At 42.7% G+C, this 25,275-nt stretch overlaps 2 protein-coding genes across 3 annotated transcripts in view; one reads left to right on the forward strand and one right to left on the reverse strand.

Moving 5' to 3' along the window:
- The first annotated feature begins 1,919 nt into the window (after positions 1-1,919).
- Positions 1,920-13,406, forward strand: CD40LG (CD40 ligand). 2 transcript variants are annotated; one of them, XM_012655470.1, is made up of 5 exons: positions 1,920-2,246; positions 4,140-4,271; positions 8,312-8,366; positions 10,255-10,317; positions 13,013-13,406. In XM_012655470.1, exons 1-5 carry the CDS (start codon positions 2,091-2,093, stop codon positions 13,387-13,389), a joined length of 783 nt encoding a protein of 260 aa, XP_012510924.1. In that variant the 5' UTR covers positions 1,920-2,090; the 3' UTR covers positions 13,390-13,406. The 2 variants fall into 2 exon arrangements, with proteins under 2 accessions (XP_012510924.1, XP_012510925.1); XM_012655471.1 differs by lacking the exon at positions 10,255-10,317 and having other exon boundaries at positions 2,091-2,246.
- A 9,263-nt stretch (positions 13,407-22,669) lies between these two features.
- ARHGEF6 (Rac/Cdc42 guanine nucleotide exchange factor (GEF) 6) overlaps positions 22,670-25,275 on the reverse strand; it is a 109,651-nt gene continuing 107,045 nt past the window's right edge. Inside the window, exons 21-22 of the mRNA XM_012655488.1 lie at positions 24,950-25,004; positions 22,670-23,857 (exon numbers count right to left, since the gene is read on the reverse strand). Coding sequence (XP_012510942.1) covers positions 23,717-23,857; positions 24,950-25,004 — 196 coding nt within the window. The 3' untranslated portion in view covers positions 22,670-23,716. The remainder of the gene's footprint in view (positions 23,858-24,949; positions 25,005-25,275) is intronic.

Consider the following 25,275-nt stretch of genomic DNA (forward strand, 5'->3'; position numbering starts at 1 on the left):
AAGAGAGGGGAGTGGAGGGGAGGAGCGAGGAAAGAGTGAGAAGAGGGAATAGCAAAGTTTTAAGAAGTACAAAAAGAAAAGAGGATCACATGAAGGATTGTGAGAGGCAGAAGCATGTAAGAGAATGGTGGTATACAACTCAAAGGAGAAGAGTATTCAGAAAGATGACAACAGAATAATAGAGAGGTTACTAAAAATAAACTCTAAAAAGTAATCAGCCACAACTATTATTGAGCTAATAATGGAATGGGGCAATGTCAGGGTAATACTGTGGGCAGAAGCCAGACTGCGGAAGGCTGGAGATGAAGAAGTAGAGGCAGGGAGGTTGGACGACGACTCTTTCTTGAAGTTGGTCACATGACCAAATCCTGCCATTGTCTGCATCTCCATGGTCCCTTGAGCACCCTCTCCCTCCAGGGTTGGCTCAGCTGATCGCAGGGCCTTTGTGGCTCTGGCATTCTGTAATTTTATGAAACTGGCCTTGGAGAAGTCCTTGAGCCTATTTTGGCTCTTCTGCTAATTTTCCTTCAGTGGAACTAAAGTTACTTGTCAAAGAACAAAGCCTCTGACTTGACTGATCAAAGTTCATCACGTGCACTAAAGCCACCTACTTGGCAGATGTAGTGAAAAGCTACACAGATCTGGGTCCAGGACAGGATGCTGGGGCGTGGGAGGGGAAGAAAGCAGGTGCTAGCTATACAGACAGCATGTCTATCAGAGCAGTTTTTACATTTCCCATTTGTCTCTCAAAACAATTTTATAGGAATCACCAAAGCAGTTTTATCATGGTTTTCAGACCAGGTTGGGATGTGGGGTAGGGATTTCCACAGCTGCTTTTAGTCTGAAGACAATCTGATAAGATGATTCAAAGGCCATTCAGAAATGTGTACTCCTACACACCTCAATGATTCAATTCCTTCCTTCAATTCCTTCAAAACTTTAGATATTTTTGATGTTGTTATTGTTTGTTTGCTTCTTACCAGTATGTAAGGAGTTGGCAATTATTTGGAAAACTCATGCCTTGAGCTAAACAAGTTCCTAAAATTGGGAATGGGAGTTGTCTATTGCTTAACACATTTCAAATCTCTTTTGTGCACGTCTTTATTCAATCCTCACAACAACCTACAGAATAGGCATAAGCGAGACAGGTGCAACTGTCCCCTTCAGGTGTGAGAAAACAGGGCTAAAGAGGTGAAGTGATTTGCCCAAGGTCCATAGCAATTTATTGGTAGAGTGAGGACTAGAATCCAGGTCTCTGAACTTCAGCCTGTTTTCCCTATTCTGAACCATTACATCAGCATCAGCAATTATCTGATGGATTAGGACAGTGTACACAGGCAACTTGGCTAAGCCAAGCCAATGTTCCTACTTTAACTTCAATCTCAGAGTCTTGGCCTGATTTCCCTCAAGACCCTACTTATCTTTGCCTTTGAGAAATTTATTTCTCTTGCACTATCTTTCCAGCTAAATTTTATTTAATAACTGTCAGCACTCTTTTTTGCTTTATGCCATGTAGACTTAATCTGAAAAGCTGTCAGGATTTCGTTGAGTTTAAAAAGTAAAGAAGTCAGGTCTTGAGAAGCAATTAGCTAGTGCCACACCAGTCATAAAATCAATCCAAACTTTTGTTGACATGTGTTTCTTTCCTCATATACCAGATTCCCGCTTTATATTAGTAAGATTGAAATTGAAATGAGTCTGTTGCTGGTGGATAAATTTGTCACTTTCCTTGAAACTGGTGAACCCAAAAAGTTAGACAACGATAGGAAAATACTGCCATTGTCTGTTAAGAAGTCTATGACATTTCAAGGCAAGAATGAATGTATGGAAGAAGAAACTTGTTTCTTCTTTACTAACAAAAAGGAAAGCCTGGAAGTGAATGATATGAGTATAACTTAGAAAAAAAAAAAAACCTTTACGTAACTTTTTTGCTGGGAGAGAAGACTACGAAGCACATTTTCCAGGAAGTGTGGGCTGCGACGATTGTGTGCTCTTAACTAATCCTGAGCAAGGCGGCCACTTTGACAGTCTTCTCATGCTGCCTCTGCCACCTTCTTGGCCAGAAGATACCATTTCAAGTTCAACACAGCATGATCGAAACATACAACCAACCTTCTCCCCGATCTGTGGCTACTGGACAGCCCGCCAGCATGAAAATTTTTATGTATTTACTTACTATTTTTCTTATCACCCAGATGATTGGCTCAGCATTTTTTGCTGTGTATCTTCATAGAAGGTTGGACAAGGTAAGATGAAACACAAGCCTTTATTAACTAAATTTGGGGTTCTTACTGATTTGTGAGTTGGTTTATTTTTCAGTGCTACCCAAATGATGGACGATGGCAGAAACCCAAATAGATGAATGGTCTTATGGAATAATGTTCGCTGTCTAGTCAGTGAAGTCTCATACTCTTGTCTCTGGTTAAGATCTTGGGATCTCGAGTCAGACTACCTGGGTTCAAATCTTAGCGCTGTTCCTACCAGCTGGGCAATTATGGGGCAAGTTACTTTATATTTCTATGCCTCAGTCTCCACATTTGAGAAATGGGGATGGTAATGGTACCCATCTCATAGATTAAGTGACTTTAGCCTTGTAAAGAGCTTAGAACTGTGCCTGGCACATAGTAAGCACTACATGGGCGTTAGCTATCATGATTTGCTAACGTTTTGCTTAAAAAGTAAACCATTTTTTTTTCTGATGGAGACAACTTTTTTCTTTTAAATTACCAACTAGAGAAGGAGAGCATAAATTTGATCTGAAATTTCGTAGTGCTTCAGATTGGCATACACATGAATAAGTCCCAAATTTTGCAGTCTTTTAGGACAAATGACGTTCAGTATATAATTCTTCAAGCACTGATTGTAGTTGCAAGATGCTCAGTTTCCCTCTGAGATGTTTTATGTTCTTAAATGGTTGGACTTACAGGAACAAAAGAATAGAGTAACTTAGTAGGTTGTTTTTACATTCTTAGGAAAAAATAACCATCAGGATTTATTTTGTTTCCATGTATTTATTCACTTCTGCTGAGGGGCATTATTGGCTGTATTGACAAAATATCAATGATAGATGTAAAGGAGAAAATTGATCAATTATCTGGCTTTTCCTAAAATTCTGAATGTGGGAACTGTGGCTGGACAGCAACTGGATGGCTTCATTTTCTCAGGGATGCTTGGGTGTCCTCTCTTGGGATGCGGACCTAGAATTAAGGTCTGTTTTCTGTGAGGATAAGGTGAGCCAGTGAAGGTTGAAGCGATCCACTGGGTTACCCAAATTTTAGTTTTACTGCCGATAAAAGAGGGGGCTTCTGGTCAGGTTGCTTGTTTGTTTGTGTTTGGCATGGTGTGCTCTGTCAATCAAATGCCTGGACATAGGCCTAGCCTCTAAAGGGGAAATAGTGACCTAAGTAGACTCAAATTTACCATTGTATTTAGGTGTGGTCTTAATGACAGCAAAAGCCGCCGGCTAACTGGATCCCGTTTCGAATCTAAAAAATCTACTGTTAAAACAAGAAAATGGTACAGAATTAGTTAATAATGTGAGTGAGGCATACATTTAATTATTCTAAGACAAGGGAAAATAAAATATCTGGTTAACTCTGGGGATGAAAGATGATGTCTTTAAAATGCAAATGTTTTCTACAAATACTAAAGTAAAAAAGGGAGAGAGATGTAATTAGAACTCAAGTTAATTGACACACATTGCAAATTAACTTCTGTTTTTAAAAGCACTGCATCGCAAACATTATAATGAAGTGGGCAAATTAGCTCAGCAGAAAACTATTTTATAGGCTGATGTTTATAATGACCAATCATTACTGGAGCAATGGGAAATATGACAATTATAGAATATTGCTAAAAATTATGTTTGAAAATGTACATTTTGTGATGAAAGCTTATTAGAATAGCCGTGATTTCTACCTAGAATTTCACAGATGACATCTTAATTGCCAGCTTTTATAGATTTTTTTAAACTGCAAATACCAAATAGCAATACATCAGTATAACGACTCATTATTCCCCATTTATGCCCCCAAAGCCCTCTTGTTATTGACACTGTGGAAGTGAATGTGGAGGCCGATGTCATTAGCTGCATTGTCCTTTGGAATGACATTTCTCATATTCCTGTTATTTCAAAACAGATAGAAGATGAAAGGAGTCTTCATGAGGATTTTGTATTCATGAAAACAATACAGAGATGCAACAAAGGAGAAGGGTCCTTATCCTTGCTGAACTGTGAGGAGATTAGAAGCCAGTTTGAAGGCTTCGTCAAGGTAAGGAGCTTAGTTGTTGGTAAAATTGTTGTTGAAATGTTTTACTACATTGGCTAGGTTGGGAAACCGAAACTCGGCAATGTAAAAGTTTAAACATTGATTATGCGCATACACATATGCATACATATATGTATATAAACGTGAATACAGGCATACTTACATGCATGGGTTTGGGAGGTGTGTATGAATGTGCGAATCAAAAAAAGCAAAAAAGAAGCCAAAATCCTATGTTGAGAAGGGAAAAGAAAGTTGGAAATGTGCACATTCCCACTTGAGAAGAAGAAAAAAGGCCCTATCTGGGGGAAAATACACACTCTCGTGGGCACATTCACACGTGTGAGCTCACATATGCAGCAACCACTGGGCAAAATTATGAAGTATACCCAGTTTGCTTTTTGCATTTTGTATCTCCCCATCCAAACCTCGATGCCTTCCCACTGTAGATCCATGGTCTGATCCCCACTTCCCAGGGAAGCCATGGCCATTGGCAGCTGCTGTGCTGGCAGGCCACAGTGAATGGTCTCCTGCAGACTGATCACAGTCTCCTGTGCTTCTCTGATAATGGGATTTCAGGTGCCCTGAAAGTGAGATCTTTCCCTTTTACTGTGGAGAGAGGTACAGGGTATAGATAACGGACATTCTCAGTACCGCTCAAACCAGACCCCGTATAATATCACTTGCTCATGAAGCCAGTCCACTCTAGCGCCAGTCATGACCAGAAGCAGGAAGGGTTTGAAGCCTTCTAGCCCACCAGGCTGGTAGCCAGCATGAAGTCACTGCAGGTACAATGGGTACCTAAAACAAGAATTTTTAGAACCTTTGCATTAATTCTGTCATCACAGACATGAGGTCTATGGGCTCTTCCAGAACATCGAGAATTCTTTCTACCCATTTCCCTCTCAGAACACTGAGCCAAATACCCTCGGCCCTCAGCGCAGGTGGGGGTGGTGTCTAGGAGGCAGCATTCCACATTGAGGTCAGCTCTGTGCCAGGTAGTTGGGGATCTGGATAAACCAATAGGAATTAGTTCTCACAAGTAGATGATGTGTAATTTAATGCAGACGTTAAAGGGCTTAAGAGCTTATTTTGGAGCTTATTCTTGTCGTCCTGTACTGTCACTCATGTGTTATTTAATCCACTAGTGAAGATTCTAACAGTGTATTTCTCAGTCACCTATAGGGATCAGAATGCAGTTCAAATCCACTGCTGGCTTTCAGCTTCTTTGCACTAATCTAGGTTTCAGTTGAAACTCCTAACCCATTATTTGCAAGACTGGCCAGCTTGGGAAATGATTTGAGTTTCTCAGGTTCTTGGAGGATTCTGGCTGGTGTTACAGGGTTTTGGAAGGTGTTACAAATTTAAATGTGAATAAAGGCACTTTCAAATCAATAGTTAATAATCCAAACAGCATATTGAATGTGCTTGGCTGTGTGACCTTCAGCAAATGACTTCACCTCTCTGGGCCTCAGTTTTCTCATCTGTAACATGAGAGGACTGAGATTATCTGTAAGGGCAGCTCTGATATTCTGTAACTATGTGATCAGCCTTCAGTGTCCTCCAGTGGTAGTGAGAGCGGCTTCTTGGTTTTTTCCCTCCCTCTCTTTCTTACTGAGAGTTTTACAATTGAACTGCCAATTTCTCGAGTCTTTATTTCAGGTTGGATACGTAAAGCTTCCAAAATCAGCAACCCAGGGTAGGAGTAAGGAAAATGGTCAGTTTGGCCTCCTTGCTTATGCTTGTATGAAAAAAGTGACAGCTCCAAAGTTTCATATTCTAAAAGGGTAGACCTCCTCAGGCATGTCAGCTGGGGCCCTAGGGATCTCCTCCTTTCATATGACTAAGGAGACCCCTTGCTTCTACTGCAGCAGATGCGGAATCTTACTCAATGCCATCTGTACCTAGAATATGAACAATGGTTAGGTACAAAGTCCTCTAGCCACTCAATCCTCCTCCAATGACTGACCCCCTTTTCAATACCCATTTTCTGGAATTTCTCACTCTAAAACAATATTTTAGACTTTTTTTTTAACCCGATAAGCCAACAACTGGAAAGCCCCAGATTGGATTTGTATTTTCTCAGCTAATGTTAGCAGGCTTTCTTTCTGGGCCATAGGCTGCCTAGTCCAGAGCAACTTCAAGTTTGAATTTGAAGCCTTTGAATCATAGGGCTTGACGGGGTCTTAGAAGTCATCAGATCCAATTCTCAATCCAGACCATCCCTACTAAGTGGCCATCCAATCTCTGTTCGAACACCTCTAGTGACAAGGATCCCATTATCTTCTGAGGCAGGAAGAACTAAGCTGTCACTATGGGGGGAAGACGGGATTCAGGCTCATGTCAGAGTAAATGGAGGCATCATTTTGAATGGTGTAATTTCACATTAAAACTTACTAGCCACCCTATCTCCTGCTGGAATGATCAGTTGCAGGATTATCTGCCCGCCGATGCCTGAGATGCCTTTGAGAGGGTCAACACATTTCCTTTTTGGAGATAAAGGGTTATCTGTCCATACCTGCCACATAGAGTTCCTACTAAAAGAGAAATAATCAATCCCAGATTTTCTGAAAGTTTATTTGAGTAAGTATTTCAGTTGATATGGGGAGTGAAGCAAGAAAAATAAAAAAGGCTCCGGGGAGTGTAGCTGGGGGAAAGTTCACAGAAAGGCAAGGCTGGACTCATAAAAGACACGCTTTGCTGACTTTACATTTTCATCTTGGCCAGGCTATGACACCAATGAAGCCACCTAGCCTAATAGTATCTCAACCTCAATCATCACACTCCAGTTTTTGAAGAGACACTAAATAGTCATTTGTTTACTTGTGATCTCACAAACATTTTCCTGTCACTGCGTCTTCATAGTGCCGCACCTTAGCTCAAATGGAAAGTTGTAGCTCTGAGGCCCATGTGAGAGTTCCGAGGCTCAGGTTCCCCTTGGGGCTCTGTGACCTACACCCTCACATCTGGTGACTGAGCTGAGCCTACAGCAAGACACTCAACAGTGACAAACAAATCCTTTGTGGGGAGGAAGGCAAAGGAAGGGTCCTATAGACAATCAATTTGGGGAGTGAGAAGGAACACAGGGCTTTGATTATCAAAAGATGTAAAAATGCTACTGTCTTACTCCTTTGTGTTCTGAAGACAGAGAAATGGAATGAGCTGAACCCAGCCTGTGAATGTGATCTCACAGTTGCTTCTCTTAGTTTAAGCCTCAGCCTCTTTGGGTGACCTCATACTGTCCACTTAAGCCCTCCATGCCTTTTGTTCAGTCTCTTTAAAATGGCAGCAATGGCTTTTATTATCTTCCAACCTGCGTTGATGGAAGTTCCTGTTAGCTTCTTTAAGTACCTCTAGCCTTCCTTCAGTTTATAAGTGAAAATAAATCTTTTAAGAAGTGTCACATTTGCCTTTGAACATCAGCAGCATTGGGAGATATGTTTCCTAAATGCTGATTATTCTAAATAAATTCAGGCCATACAAAGCAACCATCAACAAGAGAATCTCTTCCATCCATTGAAAGGGAAAACAAAATTAAAAATGTCTGAGGGTCTTTTCATAGTCTGTGGTTTCTCTCCCAAGGTCAAACTTACTATTACCTTTTCCTACAAGACTTCAGAACAATTTTATTCTAATAGATACGCATCATGCTTTATGTTGAATAATATCCCCTATACCAGTTCCCAGGGAGGGATCATCTTACCATTCAACATTATTTGTCAATACCTGTCAAAGCCAGGGAGGTCAGGGTCATAGGATGGGTCAGTATCGCAGCCTCTGGTCTGGAGAGAGCGCTGGAATGGAGATAATAAGGCCTGGATTTTGCTTCCAGATTCTCCCCTGGGCGTTCTGGGCTGTCGCCTCATCTGTCAGAGCCATGGGCTCCCAATCGGTATGATGGAATTAATGACAGGATCTGAGTCTATATGATAATCCTCACCAGAAATAGGCAACAGAGTAATGACAGATGCCAAATGAATGATACCTTTACAACCCCACAGCAGAGCCCCTGTCAAAATGACCTTTTGTAATGATTCTTCTTTCAGGAAATAATCCTAAACAAAGAGAAGAAGAAAGAAAACAGCTATGAAATGCAAAAAGGTAGGTTGCTATATACCAATTTCTATGAATGCTTAAAAACTAAAAGGAAGTCTAAAGACTGACCATATTGAACAATCCAGTGTTGAATCACGGAACTTTTAGCCCTGGAAATAAAACAGGGACACAATTGTCACATTGACACCTTCTCTGGTCGCTGTGGTTTGGAAAGGCTTTGTATGTACATATTTGTGGGGAAGACTATGTTCCTTTCATGCTGACAATACCAAGTCTGAAGAAATCTCATTATGTTCAATACCTTAATCCAAGCAACCATGCGGCCTGTTACCACCTACGGAGGATGAGATGACAGGAAAGCCATCATTTGGTAGCGGTGGTGTTCATCACTCAATGATAACAGTTTTTCATGGGGGACAGTGGCTGGTGGAGCCTCTGGGATCGAGGAGTGACAGTATGACAGTGTTCTACTCTTTGCCGATTCTTGACGTTAAAGCATCTTGAACATCTCAGGGTTGGAAGGGACCTTGATGGTTCTCAAATCCAGAACACCATCTCCAGAACATGAATCTCCTTCACAACAGAACTGACTATCGGGCTTCTGATCAAACGTCTAGGGATGAGGCACCTTCTACCTCATAAGGCAACCTGGTCCATCTTTGAATGGCTCTAACAATTCCAGTAAGATTACTATACTACTCAAGAGAAGTCTTTCCTCCTCTTGAATCAAAATTTGTTCCTGTAATCTCCACTCACTAGTCCCAGTTCTGCTCTTCAGAGCCATACTAAACAAAGTGTAATTCCTTTCATACACAGTAGTGGTCCAGATATGGAAGACAGCAACTATGGCCCCTGAACCTTGATTGAGCTTTCTCTTCTTTAGGATGAAGATCACCAATGTCTTCCACTGTTTCTCCTACGACCCTTCCCAGGCCTTTTTCTCTCCCAGTTACCTCCTTTTCCAGACACACTAATGTTTCCCTGTTCCTTTTAGAGTATGGCACCCTACCCAACACAATAATGAGTAGGGGAAGGAGGGGGTGTTGTTAGAGAGAATATTATGTCACAAAGGTGGTGAACTTGATGCTATGACTTCTGCAATTCTAATACACAAAAGAAATATATACATGCAGAGATATAGATACTATTTTCTGAGACAAAGAAAGTACTCAGAGATTGCCTTAATTATTGGTCTGAAAGCTAAAGAGTCATCTGACTTCCATGAAGATGTTGTCTTCAGAATGACTGCAAGATATGTTGAGTGATGCCATGCTGCCTGTTAATTACAGTGAAATTTGAGGAAATAGTTCATGTGGATGCTGCCTAGCAGTCTTGAAGAAAATGATAAACTTAACCAAACTGATAGTTTAGGTCATGCAATTTGACTCAACATTTATAGGGCTTCTACAAAGTGCCCAACACCAGGCTCATAACTGGAAAAAAAGAAACTACCACATAGTCTGTGCACTTATTAAGAAGTAATCCTTTTACATGAGATACAATTAGAGATAGATACAATAGCTTGGCCAGTTGCTTGACCAAATCAGACACCATAAGCATGTTACTAAGTGTTCAGATACAATCTTGGGGCCCACTGAGACCCCAATGTATAGGAATTGTTATTAAAAAAAGATTCAAAGTATGTTTAATGAAGACCAGTATTTTCAGCCTATGACAATCTATATAAAATGGAATCCAGTATTGATCAACTCCTAGGAGAATGGGATCAATGGAAACAGCTAATTCAATTATTAAGATATTAGAAACCAACTTGTCCTTCAGTGGGAGGGATCTCAGACCATTTCATCCTTCCTTTCATGTAACCTACCTTAGCACAGTCTCTAGTACACACACTTGTAGAACTTGACTAAACACTTCTGTGGGCAATTTTGTATTACTTTGGCATGACAGTTTGGTTTTGGTTTCATTTCAGGTGATCAGAATCCTCAAATTGCAGCACATGTCATAAGTGAGGCCAGTGGCAAAACAGCATCTGGTAAGTCCCATAGCATCTGAGTGCTAGCCACCCAAGGGGGAAGGCTGGGATGCCCAAGCAATGCAGCCTAATGACTAGGCTCCTGTCTTCCTCTGGGGCCCAATTTGCAAACCTACCCATACGGCTCTCATATGCTTTCCTTTGTCTTCAAAGTGAGCTCAAGTGCACAGATGGGACTTAGAGGGACAAAAAGAGGTGGGACGCAATGCTGATGTTCTCATTATGTTCTTGCTCAATGGCTGATTTTAAATGATGAATTACTGGGTGGAGAGACTATTATTCTGACAACATGGAAGAGATGGCAGGTAGTGACCTTGTGACTGGGAGCATCCCTTCTCCTCACCCCTCTTTGCTGTGTGGAAATGGGCCTCAAGGGGTACTTCCTGCCATCTGTCAATCCCTGTATGATTAAGCCCAGCCTCACTGGGGCCAACCTCAGGGAAATTAAAGGTAAAATCATTCTGTAAAGATCAATAGGTGCCAAGACGTTAGATTTTCCAATGAAGTAACAACAGACGATACGCTGTGATCTTTTCAACTTTGAACGATTTTATTTCCATAAACGTTCTGCTACCATTCTAGCCCTTAGATTTTTTTTCCCAAATTTGCACCTTGTGATAGCTGGTGCTGGAGAACGTGTCGCATCTGATAAATGGATGGAAACATGCACACTAGCATAAAGTTCCCCATCACCACGAAGGCAAGAGCATCAGAGCAGTCTTTGAAAAATTCAGCAGAGTGCTCTGGAATGGAGTTCTAAACAGTGTGTGTGAGTGTTTAGAACTACACACACACAAACAGACACACACACAGAGGAGGGAGGGGGAGAGAGAGAGAGAGAGAGAGAGGAGAAAGACACCGTCTATCCTATCCCTGAGGTGGCTTGGGCTTCTCAGTGGGTACAACATATGCACGGTTATCATGGATCATGGTGTGGGAATAGAACAGTGGGTAGGAACACTGGGGTTCAAGAATTATGATCACTACTTGCTGGGCGACCTTGGGCAAGTCCCTTTACCTACACAGCAGTTTCCTACCTCACTTACTCCACAGGGTGGCTTTGAGTATCAAATCAGCCAATGTGGCAGAAAGTTATGCCATCAAGTGCTATACGAATGCAAGGTGCTACTACTTTGTCTACTGCACTGTGGTTTAGATGTCAAAAGAGACATATAAAGTCCCTCATTAATATAGGTTATTCCCACAATATTTAATAATTCTGTCAAGTACCTATTTCCCAGAAAATATACTTATGGGAGAACATCACAACTATATTGCTGTGTCCGGGGTGGCCATCCACATGACACCTTCTCTCTTTTGGATTGGATGACAGCAACAGAGAAACCTCCTAGAAGAATAGCTTCCCACTGGTCTTTGTCCATCCATATCTAAATCCTTGCCCTTGGATATATTTCATTCTCCCAAAAGGCTCATGACTGGTATCGATCCTACAATATCTTACCAGTCTGCATTACAATAGGTCTGCAGGGGACCAGGTGGGAAGACAGTAACATTCCTCCCACACTCCAGTCCCAAACCTCTTATTTGTACTTGGCCATGCTGCTCCAAACTTGCCTTACATCCCACAGCAAGGACTAAAATAGGTAAAGAAATACCAAAGTAAATTTAGTGGACTAAAAGATAGAGAAATTGCCTTTTTTTTTCTCAAATGGTCCAAAAGGGAAATATAATGAAGTGTTATTTCTGGAATGGCCTAGAGGGCCCAGATATGCCAGGCATTTGGGGATGCCTCCCTATTACTAAAGGATGAGTCTTAGCGGGTGGGATCTTGTGCCCTGATAGGCCTAAGACCACCAAATAGGAATTATTTTTTAAAAGCTCCTCACTACTTTCACTTTTCCCCCATCACTCCGCCTAACTCTCTGTGGGAGCTGAGATTTGAAATCGGGCGCACACACTACTTTGAACCCACTCAACATCTCAGCCGAGAAAATGGCACACTGTTGGTGGGTACTCCGCTTAGCCACAAGAATACAGGTACTTTCGAGTTGGTGGCGCCCACTACAATGGGAGATCAAAACACACAGCGAAGTGAACACACAGTTTATTTTCATACTTCCTTGCCTAATTTTAGTCCTTGCTGTGGGAGGCAGGTCGGGTTTGCAACAGCGTGATTAGGTAGGAACAACTGGGGTCTTTTTTCTGCTGAGGCTGAGCTCGGTCGACTGACAACTCTTTGACTTTGTAAAATTCAAAGCAAGCAAGGTATCCATGTTAATATTAGCAGGGATTTTGTCTGAATGATTTGGTATGCATAATTGATCATACGGAATTTTGAAGTCATTTGCAACGTTAAGTTCAAGGGCAAATTGGCTTTAAGAACCCTGAAGAGAGAAGGAAACTCACTGTGATGTGTTACTTTGTTTAATCTTCACAAGTCTTTGAAATACACTCTAATATTAGCCCCAGGTTGCAGATGAGGAACTGGAGCTCAGGGAGATTAAGTGACTTGCCCAAGCTTGGATAAAGCCTGGGTTGGAACCCACTCCGTGTGACTCTGAAGCCCATGCTGATTTGTTAGCCATAACTCCTGCGTAGACTCTGAGGGCTGGAGGGGGCTGTGGGGATGCATTCCTATACAAAGGCAGTATCTAACATTAAGCTACATTTTCTGTTAGAATGTGAGCCACTCTGTGTTTCATATCGCCATCAATTTTTCTCCTCTTTGTAACAGTTCTACAGTGGGCTGAAAAAGGATACTACACCATGAGCAACAACTTGGTAACTCTCGAAAATGGGAAACAGCTCACCGTTAAAAGACAAGGACTCTATTACATCTATGCCCAAGTCACCTTCTGCTCCAACCAGGAAGCTTCGAGTCAAGCTCCATTTATAGCCAGCCTCTGCCTGAGGTCCATGGGTGGATCTGAGAGAATCTTACTCAGAGCGGCAAATACCCACAGTTCCTCCAAACCTTGTAGGCAGCAATCCATCCACTTGGGAGGAGTGTTTGAATTGCAAGCGGGTGCTTCGGTGTTTGTCAATGTGACTGATCCAAGCCAAGTGAGCCACGGAACTGGCTTCACGTCCTTTGGCCTACTCAAACTCTGAACAGTATAACCTTGCAGCGCAGCAGTTAACACCACCCCCTGCTGAACTGCCTATTTATAACCCTAGGATCCTCCTCATGGAGAACTATTTATTATACACCCAGGGCATGTAGGGCCGTAATAAGGGAATTACAGGGAAACCAAAACGGGCCCTGCTCCCTAAGAGCTTATATTCTGAAGCAGCAACCCCACTGATGCAGACGTCCACAGAGTCCTGTGAAAACACAAGGCCATTATGCACGGACTGAATTCTGAGTAAACAGCAGATATTAGTCAAGTTAGGTTTTGTTTCTTTGCATGCAGTGCCTTTCAGGGGACAATATATTTGATTTATCAGTGAGGATGCAGAAGGGAAATGGGCAGGCTCAGCTCACATTCAGTTAGGGTTGACTCTGGGCTCCTGCGGCTCTGAAGGAGGGGCCAGGCTCTAGATCGTGTAGTGCAGTGGAGAACTGAAAACCCTGCCCCCGCCACCCACCCTGACAGTCATTCATTCTCTTTCAATTCCTCTCCATCTCTCTTTCAGTCTCTCTCTCTCTCTTTCTCTCTCTCGCTCTCAATTTCGCTCCTCTCAATTTCACTCCTCTCAATCTCTCTCTCCCAATCTCTCTTTTTCAGTCTCTCTCTCTCTCTCTCTCTCTCTCTCTCTCTCTCTCTCTCACACACACACACACACGCACACACACACACACACACACACACACACAGAGTCAGGCCATTGCTAACCAGTTATTTTCTTTCCACTTTGTCCCACTGTAGATGGGGGGGGACAGCCCAAGCCTGCCCACTCCTCATCAAAAAATGACTGGATTTAAAAGAAGTCTATTGTATCTACCTGCAGTCTCTATTGTTTCCAGAATGAACTTGTAATTATCTTCTTATTTATTTTTTGAATAATAAAGATCCCTTAACATTATTGTCATAGTTTAATACCTGAGGCCCTCAACCAGGTTGTGCCAAGAAGAAGCACTTGGAGGGAATTTTCCCAACCTTTGTGATGTTTTCATAAACTTGGTTCTCAAGCTACTTACACCGCAAAATGTCTTGGCGACTGCACACTTTCCAGAAGTCTGAGATAGTCTTTGATGGATGGCGTGTTAGCCTGTTCCGTGCAAAACAATCTAAGTCTTTATTTCCAGCTTGCTCTGAAAAGGTTGCAGGAGATAGAAGAGATTTTTTTTTCTTGGTTAATCACAGCTAAGTGTGGCAGGGAGGTGGGGAGCTTCAGTAAGAAGCAGTAGTGTATCTTTTTAATAGCTGTCTAGGTGGTTCCACCTTAGGCAAGAGGAAATGGAGCTGGGACAACTTTAGGGAAAGTATTGGCCCCACAGTCTTCCATGGAAGCCAATGGAGCCATTTCTTGTCACCTCCAATAGAGGAATTATTCAGGTAAGAAACCCGGAGTGGCACCTTCATCTTTACTGGTAGAGTGCTTTGCTTAAGACAAACACCACATGTTCATCCAAAAGAAAATATTACTGTAGAGATAAGAAAGGAGAGTGAGAAAGGCTGAGGCCAGCTCCTGGCCACTGTCCTTGCTCTTCAGTCCCGTGGATAGCACGGTCCTTTCTTAGCTGAGTGACTCTGAAGACCTTGGAGCATGCACATCCAACACAAAGCTGAAATCATGCCAGACAAACATGCTTGGCTGTGTACTTTCTCCAATGAGAGAACTTTAGTGCAAGCAGGGATGACATTGGTTGATTCAGGGACTCACTAGGGATATGTCCACACTGTTATCTTGTCCTCCAGAAGCAAAGATCCTTCTGCAATGTTAACATCTGTGTGGGACACTTGAAGGAAGTGGGGCAGTGGCCATGGCAGCTGAGAAGACATGATATTGTCACAGGTGTGGGCCTCCCTTTGGAAGGCCAGGATCCCAGGCCCATCAAGAGAGAGAGGTACAATACACAGGCCATGGCCCTCCCTTCCTTACAGTGGCTGAGTGCCCACTTTCCTGGGTGAGACAATGGGATGGGCAAGAGTCATCACCCCTTTAGTAGGGTTCATCAGAAGGGAATCTATGTCCACCTGGGCAAATTTTTTATAATCTTCCCATACTCATGCCCTCTTTTGGGTTAAACATTGTACCTGCATTTCACTTTGCCTACTTCTTTAAAAATCATCATCTTCCAGATTATTTCTACCTCTAGTAACCAAATTGCAAACCATATCTGTTACCAGAAGTGATGCTATTAATAAAAAAATACTCTACATTTTCTAGGCTATCTCTTCCCCGTGGTTTCTACTGCCCTCTAAATGCCACCTCTTATAGCTCCAGTGCAGACCTCTCCCCTAAGCTTCAACCTCACAATAGCCAACTGCCTTCACCCTCTCAGGCTGCTTCCTCATGATGTCAACTTGTCCTTCCAAGGACTCCAGATCCTTTACTCTTTCTACTGCTGTCCTACATGCTCGCTATGGGCTGTCTCCCGTGGGCTCATGGTTTTAACCTTGTAGCTACTTCATGCTACTAATGCCATGCCTTTAATTATCACCTGTCCCCTAGAGTTTGCCTGCATCTCCAAATGGCGGGCCTTGTTCTCAAACCCAATGCATCCCAATGGAGTTAGTTCTTAATCTTGTTCCACAATGATGGGATCTATTTTTAGTGTTTCCCTTCCCAGTCAATGGTGTCCTCACCTACCCTGTTTCCCAGGCCAGAAACTTGGCTTGACTTCTCACTATCTTCACTGCCCATGTCCAATCCCACCAGCCGATACCCATCAAGCCTATCTCTTAACTCTTAAATTAATCTACTTCTTTCTCTCTCTACTGCTAGTATCCTAGTCCAGATTGCCATCATCTCTCTTCCTAGACTCCCTGTCTCCTGTCTTGTTTTCTTCCATCGGTTCTCCATGCACAGCCAGAGTGGAATTCTTAAACACAATTCTGATTTCACCACTCTCCTGTTTCTTATGGACCTTAGAATAAAGACCAAAATAATTAACTTATTTCATCTCCTGCCAATCCCTCTCTCAGTCTCTTAAATTCTAGCTCTCAGTTCCTCTCAGCAAAGTTTCAAATGCTTTCCTGCCTTAGGCCCCAGGCATGCTGTTTTCTCTTCTTATGTGACCCGTTCCCTTCTCCCACTGCACCCTGTATTTAGCAAGTGCTTCACAGCACTTACGGTTGAGGTTTTCCCTACTATGCTGTGAGTTTCTTGAGGACCAAGACCTTGTCCTATTCACTATAGTAACTTCAGTGTCTACCACTGGGCCTGGCATAGAATTGGCCCTTTGTTCATTGCATGAAGGAATAGATGAATGAATAAATGTAGCTGCTTATAACTCAATAGTCCATGAGAGAATTCTGTGTGTTGGTTGAAGCAAAAATTTGCAATACTGAAAAGATCTTTATTATGTCAAAAATCTCTAGATGATAAAAATGCATTCATGGAATAGAGAATGACTGAAGATTATACTGTAGATAAAGATAGATAATATGTTTTTATTATACTACATTTATCAATAGTTTATAAAATAGTACATGATATTTGCTCCAAGCTTCACTTGAACATTTTTAAAGTTGTTTCAATAAATGATAAAGATTCGAGCACTTTTCTGATCTATCTGTAATAGTCTGGTTATAAATTATCTAATTTAGTTCCATTTTTATAAACATGTCACTTCTGCATTCTGTCTAAGGAAAGGAGGAATGTTTGAAATACCCAATAATTTTTATTTCCAGATAAAGACAAATGAATGAAGGATAAAATATTACTGTCTCTGTTACTTGATAGGAAGCAAATGACTACAGAATGCAAACAATGTGCTCTAGCAAGCTGTCAATACAGGGGCACCCCCACTTAAAGGGAAACAACATGTAGATGCTTGGGCTTCAGGAGAGAACTCATTTTGCACTATATGCTACTATGTTCACAGGGTTTAATGCCACTGTGTTGGGAGTTACACTGGCTTAGGCTTTTAAAGCAGTCTGAAGTATTTTGAGACACAGAAACATGGAACTAAGTATGATTTTTATCTTTCTTTTCTCTGTGAACCACATCCCCTTTGTACAAAAAAACAAAACTAGAAATACTCCTTGTAGTGTAGTGGTTAAATCTGTAGTCAGACAGACATAGTCTTAATCTAGTCTCCACTATTAGCCAACTTTATAATCATAGACAAGTCATTTCACTTCCTCTATGCCTCAGTGTTCTCATCTGTAAAGTGGGAATAATAAGAATACCTGTTGTGCAGAGTTTATGAAGATTCAATGAGATTGTCCACACAAAGTCCCCAGAAGAGTCTGCTCTATGGAGCATATCATCATATGAAAAGCATTAAAGTGGGTCACTATGTGGTTCCCAGCACGCCCATCTTCATCCAATGGTGCAAGTGGACAGGATGCCCTTTTTTTTTTGAAACAGAGTCTCGCTCGGTCACCCAGGCTAGAGTGCCATGGCATCAGCCTAGCTCACAGCAACCTCAAACTCCTGGGCTCAAGCAATCCTCTTGCCTTAGGCTCCCAAGTAGCTGGGACTACAGGCGTGTGCCACCACACCTGGCTAATTTTTCTATTTTTTGTAGAGATGGGGTCTTGCTCTTTCTCAGGCTGGTCTCAAACTCCTGACCTCAAGCAATCCTCCCTCCTTGGTCTCCCAGAGTGCTAAGATTACAGGCATGAGCCATGACACCCCCGGATGCCATCTTAAAATGGTTGAAACCTCTGAGACCAAAGACAATGCCTGGCAACCCAGGTACACATGAGAGGCCTTGCCCATGCAGTAAACCAAAGACCACACCCAATGTGAGGCAAAGTGAAAGCAAAAAAAGAAAGAAAAAGCAAGGTTCACTTATGGAAGGATATATGCATACTATTAGAGTAGATCTGTATGTAGCAAAGACCCTTTTTTATAGTTCACTGTCAAAAACAGTTAACCACTGGGGACTGGGGTTGCCAAATTTTTCAGTAGGCTTTAGCAGTTCTATATTTAGGAAGGTTTCTTTAAACGACTGTAGTCATTCATTCTCAATCTAAGGGACATCAGCACACAAACCTACCCCTCCCATACCACACTCCTCTGAGCAACTTTATAGGCAATCCAGCAACTCTCAGGAAAACCAGTTTATATATATATTTGTGTATAGTTATTTTTTCCATTCCTCCTTCTTGGAGTTACACTAGTTATCTATAAGTTCACATGGGGATTTTTTTTGCTAATGTAATCCCACTTAAAGTCCAATAATTTTTGGTAACAAACCTACTCCTATCTTTTGTACCTCTCTGACTGTAAACTTCTCTGGGGTCTAACATGCAATCTGTAACACATCTTAGATTTGATTCACATTTCTACTATGAGGGAGTTAAAGTGTTTTCTCATCCATCCACCCACTCATCCAACACTGATTGAGGTTAAAGGTTTTGTGTCATGAATTTGGAATATACAGAGATAAATATGATTCAGTCCCTGGATCAAGTTGCTTACAGTCTTTTGCAAAACAGGCGTGCAAACATTCCAAGCCCAGTGTAAATGCTGCAGCAGGGTAAGGACCACATAAGAAGCAAGAAGATGCCAAAGGAGAGATAAGTGCCAAAATTAGGCAATGGCCATGAGGATGGAGAGGAGGAATTCAGGGGATACGGTAGACTTAAAATAGTAAGACTTAATGACTAGAATTATAAAGGGTTAATACATAAACTTATAAAGGGCTGAGGGAGAATATGGAATGAAGGATAGTGCCCATGTTTCTGGCTAGGGCAACTAAGTGGCCATGGGTGCTGTCCACTGGGATGGGAAACATTGGAGGAGGTTTGGGAACAGAGATGAGGTTTTGAACTAGTTGAGTTTGGGGTGCTGTAGGACATCCAAGCCAAGATGTCCAGAAGGTAACTGCATCCATGGGTCTGGAGCTCAGGAGAAAAGTCAGAATGGAAAAACATGAACATGGGAGGCATTTGTAATTTTTTTTTTTTTTTTGAGACAGGGTCTCGCTCTGTCGCCTGGGCTAGAGAGCAGTGGTGTCATCGTAGCTCACTGCAACCTCAAACTCCTGGGCTCAAGCGATCCTCCTGCCTCAGCCTCCCATGTAGCTGGGACTACAGGCACAAGCTACTATGCCGGACTATTTTTTTATTTTTCATAGAGACGGGCATCCGGCTCTTGCTCAGGCTGGTCTCAAATTCCTGAGCTCAAGCAATCCTCCCACCCCGGCATCCCAGAGTGCTAGGATTAGAGGAGTGAGTCACCGCACCTGGCCTCATTTGCATTTTGATAAATGAAGTTATAGGAGTAGACAAGGTTGTCCAGGAAGAGGCTGTAGAATGGAAGAGACAAGGAAAAGAGTGTTGAGGATCAGCAATGTCCGGGGGACAGGCAAAGGAGGCACGTCCAGCAAAGGAGACTGGGATGATTGAATGAATGCAAAGACAGTGCAGGATCATGAAAACCAAAGAAGGGAGAGATTTATCAAGAAGACAAGGGGCAAATACTGCAGAGAGGTCAAGATGGGTATTGAAAAGCATTTCCTGGAATTAAGAGCTTAGTGGTGACTTCATGAGGGTGGATGTTTGAGGTAGGAGCTTTAGTTACCAGGTGCCAAATGCAGAGGAGGAAATGTGGTAGACAGAGCATGTATCCTAGAGGCAGACAGACCAGGGTTTCAAACACCAGCTCCACCATGTACTAGCATGTTGTTCAACATCTCTGTGTCTCTGTCCATTCGTAAGATGGAGACAACAGTGAATACCTCATAGGGTTGTTGTTAGGCTTACTTGAGCTTAACCATGTAAATGACTTAGTACAGTGCCTAGCACATATGAAGTGCAATGTTATATCTACTGGTTCAGAGCAAGAAACAAACCACTGAAGGTATGTCAGGCAGAAAAGTAATTAGGTGTCTACAAAACCACTGGGCTAGAGAAGCAGAAGTCAAGGGGAAGTCAGGAGCAGCCACTGGACTAATGGCTTCAAGGTCATGTCACTGCAGTTGGGATCCACATGTTAGGAAGCTACTGCTGCTGCTAGTACAGCCTTTCACCCACAAAGCTGTGAGTAGACATGATGGAATGCGGAGTACAGAAGCCACAACACATCTTTAGAACTGCCTGCTGGCCACCAGGCCCCAAGAAGATACCCTCTTCCTAATTTAAGCCTTCCAAACCTTGTTGGCAGCAGTGAAAATGTATTGGAACCCACATTGTTTCCTAGCTGCAAAAGGGTCTGGGAAATGTAGTTTTTAGCCTTTATGTTTTGGGGGAGAAACATAAAAGGGGTAGGAATGTGTGCTGAGTAGCAGATAATATCCAGCTCATCTATCTTGAAGTGGAGCAAATATTTTCATCCTGACTGCTGACACCAGCATTCCAATTATGGTCAAAATATAGGATTATCACTGATTGACAAAATCCTGCAAAATACAAAGAGGGATGGGGACAAGACTAAAGATCAAAGGGTAAGCTTGAACAGAAAATGGATATATCTTTCTCTAATATTGGAAGGAAAATGGTGAGAAGGAGTATAGGCAGTTTATAAATTGGGGCCAGAAAAAGATAGGTGGAGAAGTTAAGAAAGGTTCTGGCCGGGCGTGGTGGCTCACGCCTGTAATCCTAGCACTCTGGGAGGCCGAGGTGGGTGTATCGTTTGAGCTCAGGAGATCGAGACCAGCCTGAGCAAGAGGGAGACCCCGTCTCTACTAAAAAGAGAGAGAAATTATCTGGACAACTAAAAATATATAGAAAAAATTAGCCGGGCGTGGTGGCACATGCCTGAAGTCCCAGCTACTCGGGAGGCTGAGACAGAAGGATCACTTGAGCCCAGGAGTTTAAGGTTGCTGTGAGCTAGGCTGACGCCACGGCACTCACTCTAGCCAGGGCAACAGAGTGAGACTCTGTCTCAAAAAAAAAAAAAAAAAAAAGAAAGGTTCTATCTCGTGACATGGATTATCTCTGTAAAGTAGGGAACAAATGTCATCTGCCCCGAGTGAAAGAGGTAGAAGCTGGAAAGAGGGCCTAGCGAAAGTGGACTAGCTAATGAGGGAAATGGGAGAGGAAGCTGACACAGCACAAGAGATCTTTCTGCACACCAGCGAGCAAAAAAAGAAACAAAGAACTTATTTTTATAAAGCACTGTTTATTCTTATGTATTGAAAACGTCAATTTTAAAAGTCTTCAAAATAAAAACAAGTTAGAAAATTTGAGCTTGTGTAAGAAGGGATATGACCAAAAAGGAACTGAAAGGCCTCTAAGGGCAGCAGTTTAATTACAGGGTGACAGGAACCCATTCGTAGAGTACTGTAAACAACACAACTATGGAGACACTGCTCTCAGGTTAACATGGCTTCATTTCCTTTATATTATTATTTAGTGTGAAAGCACAGATACCACTCTGCACAAGCTTCACTATCCAGAGTACCGAGGGCCTCTCAGCAGAAGGGCCAAGTCCCATGCATATGTACACATCACTTTAAAATAAAGACCTTTCATTATTTTCAGCAATCAGCTAAAGTATTTTGTAATCACAAAAATTTTTCCTATGGATATAGTTTGCACATTTATTGCAAGCCATTGACTAACCACAGGCAGGGCAGATGAGAAGATCTGTGTTGGTGTTGTTATTGGTGGTGGTGCTTTTAATTTTTAAGTGAAGAATGTCATATCTAAACTGCCGTGCTTAAGAACAGAACAATAGCCATTCCTAGAAATCGTCTTTACTCTTCAGCTTCCAATGACAGCTTTAAGTGCTTGGCTGATGGTGGACTGCAGGAATAGTCCATTTCCTGTGGATCATGTCATTTCTGCTGTGCAAAAAGCAAACAACAATCCCGTACCATGTAGCTATGGGACCTTGAGACCCTCCATACCAGAAGAAAAAGGGCTCCTCAGCAAGCTCGGGGTTTCAAGCTTCAAGTTTGGTTTCTAAACATTTGCAAAACCCACATTTACAGGCGCTGATCAAATGTATCTGGAAGACAACTTTGATCAACTCTTTGGCCCTTGTTCTCTCTTCCAGTGACCTTCCCCACCCTGCCAAATTTCCCTTGTCTTTGGGGGAGGGAGGGGCAGGTTGCGCTGCTCTGTCCTAGGGCCTTGGGCCGATTCTCAATTGTACTGGATTTGGATGTGTGCTGCTCTGTGACTCTCTTCTGAAGTTGGTTTCTCACAGTTCTGGTTTCTGGGATACTTACAAAGTTGATGGTTTGATTCAATGAGCAACTTGAGTAAACCAGTTCCAAATAATCAGCTTCACTAGTAACCAGCACGCAGGTACTAGAGGGGCCCTTTTGTTCTGCATATACACACTGAACCAACAGCACATTTCTGCAAATAAGGCATAGAGTCCTACTCGAAGTGGCCAATGAATATTACAACTTCTCACAAGATATATGAGAGAGCAATACAGTGAATGAAAGCCGTCTACTAGGGCATGATATCTCCTCGATGCAGATTGTTTCGAAGGACAAAAGTTTGCAGTTTGAATATGCAATGTAGATAAAGTAACTGTTCACAGTCTAACTACATTTTTTTAAAACTAGCAAAGCCCATACATACTAGTTTACACACCACTTGGTATGGTTGGCTAAAAGCACTGGGGAAATAGAAAACTTGCACACTAGGCAGAAGGCGTGGGGTAAAACCTATCATGCACTGGGAAGAAACTCTGCTGTTGAAGGGGAAGATTGTCCAGTACAATTTGCTGATGGATTTGGTGTTGGCAAGGATGACCCAAGCTTCTGCCCCACTGAGTTACAATGTACACCAACACGACAAAAATAAGGGTACTACAGTTTTCTTGGTCTTATTGACAACATAAGGCAGGAACAAAAAAAAGTGTGATTGAGGGATGGCACATGATGGTCTAGGGAAGGGCAGCTGGGTCATTGGGCCAATGTGTTCATCTTTCACCCTACTCGCATCATAGCTCAAGAAGCTTTGCCTTCAGTAATTGGGTACTGTGGGGCTTGGAGGTACAGGAAGGCATTGGCGGGAAAGTTGGGTTCTCATTTAATAAGCCACGGTCAGCTGCTTTTCGACAGGAGCCTGCCCAAAGAATGTGACCCAAGGGCAATGGCGGAAAGCCATCTGAAAACCTTTGAAGTCATTTGCCTGCATTCACTTTCCTTTTCTTACTGAATGGAAAAGATTCTGGGGCCACTTCTACCACCACCTCCTGCTTTTTCCCCTGCTCACAAAAATGAACAACCAACCAATAACCAAACAACAAATGCCCAAGCTCACACACACACACACACATAGGGAGAGAGAGAGAATGAGAGAGACTAAAACACAAAATAAAAGCCACAGAAGTGAGCAAATGGAGTCGAATCATTCTGTGGGACATTTCAAGATGCCCTGAAGGCACTCTCTGCCCAGCGGCACAGTGATGGTTACGGAAGAATCGAGGTCTTGCTACTGGACTCAGCTCGAATACACTCATCTGTTTGCTTCAATAGCCTCCGCACCAGCTTTTCTAGATCCCTTCTTGACTTCAATTCTTCTTCCAGGCATTGCTTCATTCTTTTATTCTCCTATAATGGGGAAAGACATGTTGATTACCACACAGAAGGGGCCCTGCCCGGGGCTCCTCCTACTCATCCTCCCAGCAGCCTTCACCACCCACTCGCTTTCATTCCTCAACCTCCCCTCCGTCAGCATCTAAGACAAAGCAGCATCTTGATTCTCCCACCTGTCTCAGGCAAGCCTTTTGCATTCTTCTTCCCTGCCCTGGCCCTCTTCTAATTCAACGCTTTTTTCACTTAGTGTCTCTTCTCTTTCAACCCAAGTGTCTATTAAGGCATTTCCCAAATATCTCTGGTACGGACCTCATCTCCTGAGCACCAGGTCCACAATTCCAAATGCCAGCTTGGTATTTCCACCTAGATACATTACAAGCACCTCAAAGTTATTAGGTCCTAAAGTGAACTCAGTATCTCCTCTGACACTCCAAACTTCTCCTCCTGTGGTTCCTGATCTCCTTGAAGGGCACCACCATATCAGATTAGATACCCAGGGAAGAAGCTCCATCTTTAATCCCTGGCTCTTTCTTGATCATATTCCATAGGTTCAAACTCTGTGATGTGCAGCCCTTTTACACTCGTCCTCCTCCTCCACGGCCTCGTTGGCCTGCCTCAGTTCAGGACTTTGACATGTCTCACCCTGAATTTTGTAAGAACCTCCTAAATGGTCTTCCAGTCCCTGGTCTCTCTCCCCTCCCATCCAGCCCTCACCCTGTCACCAGGTACAGTCAGTCCTTGCACACGAGGTAGAGTGTGCACCATGGAGCACTGGACTACATCTGCAGGAAAGCCCACAAACACTTACACACTCACGAATGATATGTCTTTTCTTAAGGTCTGTTTACGGATGGCAGGGAACAGGAAAGTCGTAACTAAATTTGCAACCCTATTGCAAATCACTAAATATGAATGTAAGCAAGCTTCAGAAATTTAAACCCAAGGCTATGTGGAAAAATCAACAAAACCTACCTTGATGACACAAGGAAAATAAAAATCCCCTCTCACAACCTTGCTCCTGGACCTTTTCTGACAGCACTACCAGTGTGTGGCAAGGAACAGGGAGTGGTTCTATGATCTGAGAAAATGACTTTTACATTTTATTACCTGTTTCAGTTCCTTGACCTCGTCCTTCAAGGCATAAACAGTGTCGACTAGGCTCCTAGAACACAAGGATAACATTCAGAGATGAATGTCTAGCACTGAAATATTGTCACATAATACTTAACAATAAAAGCAGCTTTATAAAAATGCAGATCCTCAAAAGTAGTGGACTGGCGGGCACGGTGGCTCACGCCTGTAATCCTAGCACTCTGGGAGGCTGAGGCGAGTGGATCTCTCAAGGTCAGGAGTTCGAGACCAGCCTAAGCAAGAGCGAGACTCCATCTCTACTAAAAATAGAAAGAAATGATCTGGACAACTAAAAATATATA

Source organism: Propithecus coquereli, unplaced genomic scaffold (genome assembly GCF_000956105.1).
Source record: "Propithecus coquereli isolate 6110/MARCELLA unplaced genomic scaffold, Pcoq_1.0 Scaffold478, whole genome shotgun sequence".
Lineage (NCBI taxonomy): Eukaryota > Metazoa > Chordata > Mammalia > Primates > Indriidae > Propithecus > Propithecus coquereli.